Genomic DNA, 10,586 nt, shown 5'->3' with positions numbered 1-10,586 from the left:
GTGAATTTACCCCTAAGAATTATTTAAATGATGAGTTACTTTCATATTCTGGCATTTTGGTATTCCTGTTTTTTGTAATGCACCCAGTCTGAACTCCAGTTCCTGAGAAGGGTCAGTTAATATAGTGGAGTTAAATGTCAACTCCTCCAGTTTCACTGTCTTTCTGACAGCATCAACATCACACACAACTCCAAATCTTACAAAGGTCAGCTCTCTTTTTCGTCTTCCTGTTTGCATGCATGTGTGTGTCTGTGTGCGAGGGAGAGGAGGAAGAGAAAGAGGATCGAGAGGAAAGGAGTGCAGAGATCTCAGAGTTGTTTAAACCCAGCCTAGCAGTTCGATATCCATCAGATTTATGTCTCTGTTATTTTCCTCTCCTAAACAGTAAGTGATAAACTCAGTGAAGGACACAATAACAAAGATCTACCTTTTCACCTCTCTCTCCTTGTCTATCTCTTGGTCTCTCTGTCTTTCTCTCTCTGTCCCTGTGCTATCAATCAGCCTTGCGGTGATTGCTGTTGGATTACAGGGCTTTTGCTGTCTGCTCCCAGCGATTAACGTCAGGACAAATAAAATAGCCCTATATCCCTCCATAGTGACTGGAGTTAAGACTAGAGCCGTGTGCACAGAGAAACGCATTTGCACACACACACACACACACACACACACACACACACACACACACACACACACACACACACACACACACACAAAATAACATGCAGTGCAAAAATTACCCTTCATCCTAAATGCCATCAAAGTTAGCATCTATCCACAGCGGCTATAGATCTCACTAGGTGTGTGCATTCATTCAAACGTACATCTTGCAAACACAATTAAAAGGAAAATAAAATAACTCCTCCGCTGGGCTAAGCTACCTACAGCCTGCTTCCAGAGATGCTGACTGCCCACCCTTTCTTTTGGAAACACAGAGCTAGGCAGGCAAACCACTCCGCTGCACATAATGAACTCTGATGGTTGTGATTATCCACACAGTCTGACTGCTTGTCAAAAATCCCACGCTCAAATGGATAACCTGCTCCACTCGTGTATGAAACAGAAGTGTTGAGTGTTCTAAATATTAGAACAAACAACTTTGGTTAACGTTTTGCTGTATTACGCCTATTTTTAGTCGGGGATACAGAAAATTGTAATCCAGCATCTGGCATCAAGCCACCAATCATCAGGGTTTTGGCCATGCGTGTCCTCCATAACATTTCTACAAGCTCATACAGCAGGCTAAAAAAGGCTTTAACATCGACTGACATTCTGCTTCTCAGTTACAGAATGTATTTGGTAGTATTATACAGGCGTGATCTTCTGCTGTATCTACCTGTTTGTCCTTGTTTGAACCTCACACAAATATCGGCTGGAGATGAAGTAGTCAATGGTGGGTTGTGAACTCAGCTGAGGACAGTGGCAGTCGTGATAGATTGGGACTGGCTGTGGGGAATAATAGAAAACAGCAGAGCTGCAGAAAAACACAAACATACATACTAACAAACACCAACGGCACATGTACACATTCACCATGGAGACAACAAACCAGTTCCAGCAACTCGTGTTTATCTTCTCCCACTCCTGCACACACATGCAGAAACATGGCAGCAGTGGGCATTGACACAGTTCCTTATTCCCTGCCTTACAGACATTATTTATCACCTGCAGGAGTCTCCTCTGTGTGTGTCCATGTGCAGACAGTCTGACCTGATCTAGTGCCACCCTAACCTTATTAAGAAACAAAGTGATGACAACAGAGAAAAATGTTCTTCCTAACCCCTGCAGGTAAAATTGGCACCGCAGCAAACTGTCCCTCAATGTCGGTCCTTTAATGCACATCTCAGACAGCACACGCACACACTCTGACAAACACGCCATCAAAGGGATCCAAGAAGACTCCTGCTGAGAATAAAGCCAAAGTCACCATTTATCTTCATGTCAGCTCCCCTTCTGTTGCCAGTCGCATTGTTTTTGTACCTTTAGCTAATCCATCCACAGGAATGCATCTCACAGCTGCTGTTCAGTATAAGAACTAACATAAACATGGTGTATGGCAAACAAGGGCATACAAAAAGAGACAAACAATAAATCAAACAGCATTTATTCATTGCTCAACAAGCATTACATTTATATTTTTTCATATTATTGCAGAAAAGTTTAGACTTATGCGTTTAAGGGTGTCTACACCAACCTTTAAGTGTAATGAACACAATTTAAAAATGCATCCACTGTGGGATTTCGCTTGCATGACTGTCACGCACATGTGTCCGTCAGGGTAGCAAGAGGACACTCTGTCGATCTCTCTTCACCTCCTCCTCATCTTCTTCCTCCTCTTCTTGTTCAGCAGTGACCCCGCCTCTGCAAGACAAAATCCACCAATCAAGGGGAGAACGTGTTATACTCATAAAACTCAAATACCTGCCTATGATCAAAGAACAGATGTGCTATTCTTTTTCTAACTACTTTCAGATGTGGATATCAAAAATTCTCCTCTGCCAGATAAGATTTGGAAAATGTAACAGATGGACAGCTGAAAGTGTAGCTTGTGTGTTAACAGGCATCTGTCATTGCCAAGGTGGAGTTTGATCAAATCTGATTAAATCTGAATCCAGTCTAGTCATTTAAAAATCTAAGTTGTTTGATTTGTGTGAAACTTACTAATTATCAAGTGAATAAATGGCTACCGTGGTAATAGAAATAAAACAAATAAAAGAAAACCAGGACCAAGGAGTAAATATTTTGATTAAGAAGTTGCTGGCCATTTTTTTAAACACTCATACTAAAGTGATACAATTAACCCCTCCAACTGTCCGTACACTCTTCCTTTTTTTTGCTTCAGGCATTTAGGAGAAGCGTTTCCCGCCTGTATTCAGCTACGACGACACCAAATTACCTTGGGAGTCATAAAAAACACCGCCCACCTCCAAATAAGAACGAGTCACTCTATTGATGCCATCTCAGCCAGCATGTGCAGTGTTCTTGATTTTATTGTATTAGCTAACTTCAAACTTCGAATAATATAGCAAAATAGTTGTGACATAGCATTATATCCAGTTACAGCATCAGTTAAATGTAAGCGCAAAAGTAGCCTAGGTACTGTTTTCTCTAAAAAGTTTGAGTAATAATTATGATATCTTTGACTGTACAGCACTTTTTAAAGCACACAGTTACTTCACGTGCGTAAATACAAGTCATTCAGATGTTTCATAATTTTGCCAACACTTGGAAGAAGTCACTTGAATGACAGGAAATGGATTTGTATGTTCCAAAAAAGTCCAGAAATCACCACAAGGCTCAAGCCTGCCATGAACTGGAACACCAGCATCACAAAATTTCTTCTGGAGAAAAATTTTATGGTCAGACAAGATAACATTTGAGCTATTTCACCATAATAGCAAGAGGTATGTTTGGAGGAGTAAAGATGAAGTTTTCAAACCAAAGAACACTGTACCAGTTGTCAAGCATGTTTGGGTGCTGTTTTTCATCAGTGGCACTGGTACATTCCACAAAGAGAATGGAATAATGAGGAAGGAGGATGACACCTAAATTCTTCTACTTCACATCAACAGTAAGATCATTGAAACTTTGGATATATGTATATATTTGAGCCTGTTTATATACTTTTGACCCTGTGTAGAATTAGAGAAAAACAGCCATTAAGCTGTATGAATTATACAAAAATGTGCTTCACACTTTAGTTTTACAACAACTTTGTAACTCTAGTAGAGGCTGTGCAGTATTGTCACATAACAAAACTGAAAAATATTTTCTACCTGGGATCGATGTTCCCTCTAATTTTTCATGTGTCTGAGCGAATGCACAAACTCCCTGAGTGATCCCTTGAACCACTGTGAGCAACAGCAGACGTGTGCACTGTGGTCACGCCAGCATCGAATCCATCCAAGTTACATGGTTTATTAAAATAATCAAATTACAGCATTTACATTTATGTTAGACTACTTTTAATTAGCTGCTTTAGCCCACTTACAATGGCATTTAAAGAAAATCTTGTTCATGACCTGTGTAGTATGGTAACACTATTGGAAGTAAAAATAACTTGAACTCCAATTTTGAAAAAACAACTTTCTTTCATTTTTTTTTTATAAAGCTCTGACTATTATGAGTATGAGTCTGTGGTCTGGGAGAGAGTCCTGTAACTCTGACTGCAAAATACAGTATATAATGACCAATGTTGCGCAATTGATTATTTAGTTACTTCTTCAAAAAAGTAACTGAGTTTTGCAAACAACAACGTTTTTTGCAGCTGTTTACCTAAAAATGCAGCCAAGGCGTTTTTTAAAATAAAAATTTCAAACTATTTACAGAACAATCAGGTGTTCTGCATCAAATTTGATGCCACACCTGATTATTTGTGCCACTCCAAAAAATTATTTCTGTCCACTATGAGATAAAGGAGAACAACACCTGCAGACCTGACAACAGGAGATGTATCACTCCTGTAACACCTGTAACATTCAGCAGTCGCCTCATTGTTCTGACACACACAACAAAACTATTGACTACACTACACACTAACTACATAAGATTTGTGCTAAACTATGGGCAGAAATCTGTGCCATCAGGAACTGAATTTGAATAAGTTAAATTTGAATTTGAATTGCTCAGATTGAATCTGAATTGTAACTTGAATAAATGCTTTTAAAAACTGAATATGAATTAGCCTAATTTGAAATTCAATTTATTGGTTTGAAAATGATCATCACTAAACTGAAATTGAATTTTATAGTTTGAAAATGAATTCATTTGCTTTGAAACTGTATTTTATCCTTTAAAAATTTAGCTCTCGAATAATTTCAGATTCACTTCTCACCATTCAGTTTTAGTTCCAAAATTCAGTTTTTTGGGACTTACATCCGGTTCTGGTTCAAGTGCAGATTAATAGAACTACGTTTTACTAGCGGACCGAAAGTGTTACTGACGGGAATCTACAGCGTCTTGAGCTGAATTAAGACTTCAGAAGTCATTCGTCATGTGGAATGACCAGCGGATAAACTCTCAGGTTGGTAATAAATGTATTACATGTATAAGAACAAGCGTCATGTTAACAAATGATAGCCGTACAGTAACTTTTATGCTTATTGTAGCTGTTAGCTCAAAACGCTAATTTAGCGTAGTTTGCCCTGAATTCAGCTTTGACAACAAATATGATCGACTGTTTCTAGTAGAATTCCAAAGTTGTCATCTTGTACCCTCTCAGAGCCCTGTATGCTTGCAGAGACCCCTACAGTAGGGAAACATGCAAAACGATGTCCAAACCTTTGTATTTCAGCTTTATTTATGTCTTACACAGCATCCCAACTCTTTAGCTAACTTAATAACTTTAGCTAAAGTGAATAGTTAGTGTAATTCATTAGTGCAGCAATACTGGATCACATCTGTTTGAAGTGATATGATATGTGACTGTCACTGTGTTTAACTACCATAATAATTCTTAGGGTACTGAGTGCATGCTTAACTAGTTTTTTGTTTTTTTTTAACATACTGCTCCATTGCTATGTTTGACAGGCTGAAGTTGTCGGGTCACCTCCTAAATCGACCATCTTTTACAGGTGTTTTGTGCCAGAAATGGAGTGTCCACTGAAGACTGAAGACACTGAATCTCTACGCCTTGCCATTGATCCCTCTTGTGCCTTCATCTAGACAAGAGACAAACTTAACCACTCTCACATGCTCTGTACCTACATCACCTTCCCTGACAGTTGTAGCTTGGCTTATCTGAGGGTGAAATTATAAGAATGTGTTATTTTGCAAAGTGCTCTCTAGGGTTCCTAAATAAAATATGGCATTGAGGTCATTTCTTTTGAATTAATCCCTTCTTCTGAAATATAAGAACCTCTCCTGGTTTTAATGGCACTTTGGATTTCCTGACTTTCTGTTCCACTCCCAACCCCAAATAGATGCTGACAAGCTGACACAGTAACATGGAAGAGGGAAAGAAGTTGGAAAGGACTACTACAAATAAACCTAATGCCTAAAAATGTAAAATAATAATAATAATAATAATAATAATAAAGGCAAAAGATGAAGTAACAAGTTTTTAGTTTCTTGGTTATTCCAAATGATCATCTAGATGTCTGTGACATGTGATGACAAACACCATAATGGAAGACCTTTGTCATCACATGCTTAAACTCATCATATATTTTTGCATATGCTGAACAGGCAGTCAGACATGCTGTAACTGTTGAGTAGAAAACTGCATGAACACCATACGGCAGGGGTCTCAAACTCCAGTCCTCGAGGTCCGCTGTCCTGCAACCTTTCCATGTGTCCCTGTTGCAACACACCAAGTAGGTCATTAGGAAGACTATAGAACTTGACTGCATGTTGAGTTGGCAATTCAGCCATTTGATTCATGTTACAGCAGCTCATGAGTGAATGAACATGGTGCAATAAAAGTATTTTTAGAAGTATGTGTTTCCAAATACATACATTTACTTAAATTTACTTGAGTAGGATCAGGGGTTGCCACCTCAGCATGCAGTCAAGTTCTATACTCTTGCTAATGACCTACTAATTGTATTCAGGTGTGTTGCACCAGGGACACATGGAAAAGTTGCATGACACTGGCCCTTGAGGACTGGAGTTTGAGACCCCTGTCATATGGAATATGACAGGTGTGGTTGAACTGCATGAAGACTCTGAAGTTTCTCTTCTCTTCTGGCAGGACAGGAATGTGGCCTTGTCCTGTGAGCCACCGTAAGGATGTACTTAGAGTAGAACTGGACTGTCACCGGCCTCAGGCTCTTCACCTTTTCAAAGACAAAGCAGTCATTTAGATAAAATATTAGATATTGTTTACCTGTAAATGCACAAAGTAAATTTAGAAATGTAATTATTGTCAAGAGTGAACAAGCACTGATAGTGTAATCTACAGCTGTGGCCAAACGTTTAGAGAATGAGAAGTGTTGTTTGTTTATTTACAAAGTTTGCTGTTTCAGTGATAGTTGTATATCACATTATATCACTTCAAACAGAAATGATCCAGTAATGCTGCACTAATGAATTAGACTAACTATTCACTTTAGCTAAAGTTATTAAGTTAGCTAAAGAGTTGGGATGCTGTGTAAGACATAAATAAAGCTGAAATACAAAGGTTTGGACACCGTTTTGCATGTTTCCCTACTGTAGGGGTCTCTGCAAGCATACAGAGGGGGTACTCTGAGAGGGTACAAGATGACAACTTTGGAATTCTACTAGAAACAGTCGATCATATTTGTTTGTCAAAGCTGAATTCAGGGCAAACTACGCTAAATTAGCGTTTTTAGCTAACAGCTACAATAAGCATAAAAGTTACTGTACGGCTATCATTTGTTAACATGATCTTGTTCTTGTACATGTAATACATTTATTACCAACCTGAGAGTTTATCCGCTGGTCATTCCACATGACAATTGACTTCTGAAGTCTTAATTCAGCTCAAGACGCTGTAGATTCCCGTCAGTAACACTTTCGGTCCGCTAGTAAAACGTAGTTCTATTAATCTGCACTTGATTACTCTTGAACCAGAACCGGATGTAAGTCCCAAAAAACTGAATTTTAGAACTAAAATTGAATTGACTGTGTGCACGTTAGGATATGCTACTTCCGGTGCGGAAACTCCTGTGGGGAGCTTTGTTTCCGTTGTCCTATTCGTGCCTGGTTTATGGTCCAAAACAAGTTAAGCAAATGAATGAATCAAGCGGCGATTTACATTTCTATAGATGTCTTGGGCATTTACCCAATATATCTGTAAATGATGTTCATCGACTTGTTGATATTTTTTCCCTGCACCTCAGGGCAAAAGAGAAAAGGGATTCAAATGTTATATTTCTCAGCTGTCCCTCGTTTATCGCGGGTGTTATGTTCTAAAAATAACCAGCGATAGGTGAAATCAAGAAAGCCAATTTTATTTTTTGACGGTGCAAAACGTTTCCTGGACATTGTGGACATACAGTACTGCACTTCAGAGTCACACTGCTAGCGATCGATGCAGCGATTCTGTACTGTACATGAGAGACGTCACGGAGGAGATCGTCTGCAGCGATCAGGACGCAGGACACAATGTGACGTAAAAAAAAAAAAGCATGCAAACTTGCACTAAAAAATCTGCGAAACAGCGAGGTGAAAGGTGAACCGCGTTATTAGCGAGGGACCGCTGTAATTTTTAAGGTAAGTCACAACATACTCTTCGTAAATACTAATGTATAGAAACCCTTACCAGCAATCATTCATTTTTTGTGTGGCTTTTTTCACGGTTTGTTAACATGCTGTGTAGGTGTGTACTTGACTAGCTGATATCAACATAATGGGGGAAACATCTGGTTTGACTATTCGTCACCTGTAGTTTGAATGCTGAACATTTGCCTGTCAATTGTAGAACTAAAACTGAATGGTGAGAAGTGAATCTGAAATTATTCAAGAGCTAAATTTTTAAAGGATAAAATACGGTTTCAAAGCAAATGAATTCATTTTCAAACTATAAAATTCAATTTCAGTTTAGTGATGATCATTTTCAAACCAATAAATTGAATTTCAAATTAGGCTAATTCATATTCAGTTTTTAAAAGCATTTATTCAAGTTACAATTCAGATTCAATCTGAGCAATTCAAATTCAAATTTAACTTATTCAAATTCAGTTTCTGATGGCACAGATTTCTGCCCATACTAAACGTCGCAAATCTCTCACATCTCAAAACACCGCCGTCACTCCCCCGCCCTCCCCCCGCCCAGGCGGAGAGCGCCTTCGAGCGTTTTCCTTATAAAACGCCGTTTAACCGTTTCTTCCCGAAGTAAATATAAACAACGATAGTATTCAGCAAAAACAAACATTGCATATATTTTTTTATGATAACTCTGGTTTTACGTGGCCTGTCAACACAATTTAAAAACTGGTATAAAGTCCACACTTTTTCCGTCAATTGTTCCGTCTGTCCTGCTCACATCTCCAATGGTTGTACACGTTGTCATTGACGTGCATAAGGACGCTGTCATAGCCTGTCAATGACGTTGATTAGCTGCGTATATACGATTGTGAATCGCATCATTGGCTGCACTATGGGATAAGGTGGCATCGTTCTAATCCCAGCAGCCAGTCACTTACTGACTAACACTGCAAAACAGAATTGTTAAAGTTTTAATTTTAATTGCAATTCAGGTTAGATTTTTTTTGCGCGCAACGCAGATTTTCTGTGCGCAGAGACCGTGCCAGCAGTGCGCAATTGCGCACGCGCGCAGCTTAGAGGGAACATTGCCTGGGATGTTGTATCTTGGGTCGAGCTTTTAACCACTTAAGCCCTCCTTTATAACCATGTAACCCACCAGTAATTTCCTTTCACCTTTAGCTCTTCCTGTCATATGAAGCACAGCTATCGAGGGCTACAGTGACTCTCAGTTGTTTACTTTTGGGTCGCACTTCACCAACTGCTAGTATCTCCGTTAGAGTGCTTTCATAGCCTGATTGTACTCAACAGTTATCAAAAATTATTATATTTCATGCATGTTTTGCAAAGCACTGTGTTTTGTCAGTGGTTCTTTTTATGTAGCTCCCTTTTTATGCAGTATATTGTCATCAGAGGCGCACACCCTGCTCTTGCTCTTAGACACATATGGGTTTGTTTCATTGTAGTGCACACGAGGGAACATAAATGTAAGGTGTCGCTATATCAAAGATATTACCATATGACACTTTTATATCGTGCCAAAATGCATACTGGTATTCTCATGGCTATGATATGACACAGCACTAACACAGACTGTTTCACAACCTAAAGCTGCTCTCAAAGACGAGCATGACTCGTACATGCTGCTGCATCCTCATACAGCTGCAAAACGTGAAGTAGTTTTTTGGTTTGGACTCATATAGTGTAACTACTAATAAAGCAAAAGCAGATATTCAGTTCTCACAATCCACCAACTGTGGTGCACGTCTGCCAAGCAACCAGAGACAGCTGAGTAAAAGCAGCGCAGATGATAAATAGTTGTCTATGCACACAGACCGCCCATAATATGCTGTGACAGCATTCGCTATTGTGTTGTGTGGGTGTACCTTGGAGTGTACATACTGTATACTATTACTGGAATATTCACTAAAACAAATGCATATTTTATATGCAAAAATGCACTCAAGTTTTCCTGATTATACCATTATTCAATATGTTTTGCAGCAGAATCTACATTACAGCTGAAATCCATTTACATACATTTACTCTGAAGTCAACGGGGTCTGAAAGAACAGCATCTCATGAAGACGGTTCATTGACCCTATACAAAAAAAAAAAAACTTGCTGAGTTGAACTGGCAAAACACACTGTACCTAATAAAACAATAATGTTACAGCTGTGTCAACTAACTGCATGACAAGATCCTGTCATCATGAAAATCCAGTGTTTCTGCATACTCAATAAATTGGACAATGTCACAAGAGTCCAATCTGCATATTAGGAGGAAAACCAGGTGAGGGTGGAAGCACAAGAGCTGCCTATAAAAAACAAAAACAACATGATACCTGTGAAGCTGAACCAAAGTAGCCAGATTAAGTCCATCCTAAGTGTGTGTTTGTGTATGTTTTAGGATGTAAGGAGCT

At 39.0% G+C, this 10,586-nt stretch overlaps 1 protein-coding gene across 3 annotated transcripts in view; it reads right to left on the bottom strand.

The window, feature by feature from the left end:
• Window positions 1-2,104: 2,104 nt before the first annotated feature.
• Window positions 2,105-10,586, bottom strand: part of LOC309687714 (uncharacterized protein) — a 30,127-nt gene continuing 21,645 nt past the window's right edge. For all 3 annotated transcript variants that reach the window (XM_082502855.1, XM_082502856.1, XM_082502857.1), the window contains one exon: window positions 2,105-2,358. In XM_082502855.1, the coding sequence (XP_082358981.1) occupies window positions 2,271-2,358 (88 nt within the window). In that variant the 3' untranslated portion in view covers window positions 2,105-2,270. The remainder of the gene's footprint in view (window positions 2,359-10,586) is intronic.

The sequence above is a fragment of the Aulonocara stuartgranti genome, assembly GCF_965226115.1.
Source record: "Aulonocara stuartgranti genome assembly, chromosome: 14".
NCBI lineage: Eukaryota > Metazoa > Chordata > Actinopteri > Cichliformes > Cichlidae > Aulonocara > Aulonocara stuartgranti.
The sequence above is the reverse complement of the archived record's forward strand: the minus strand, read 5'-3'. Positions and strand labels throughout refer to the sequence as shown.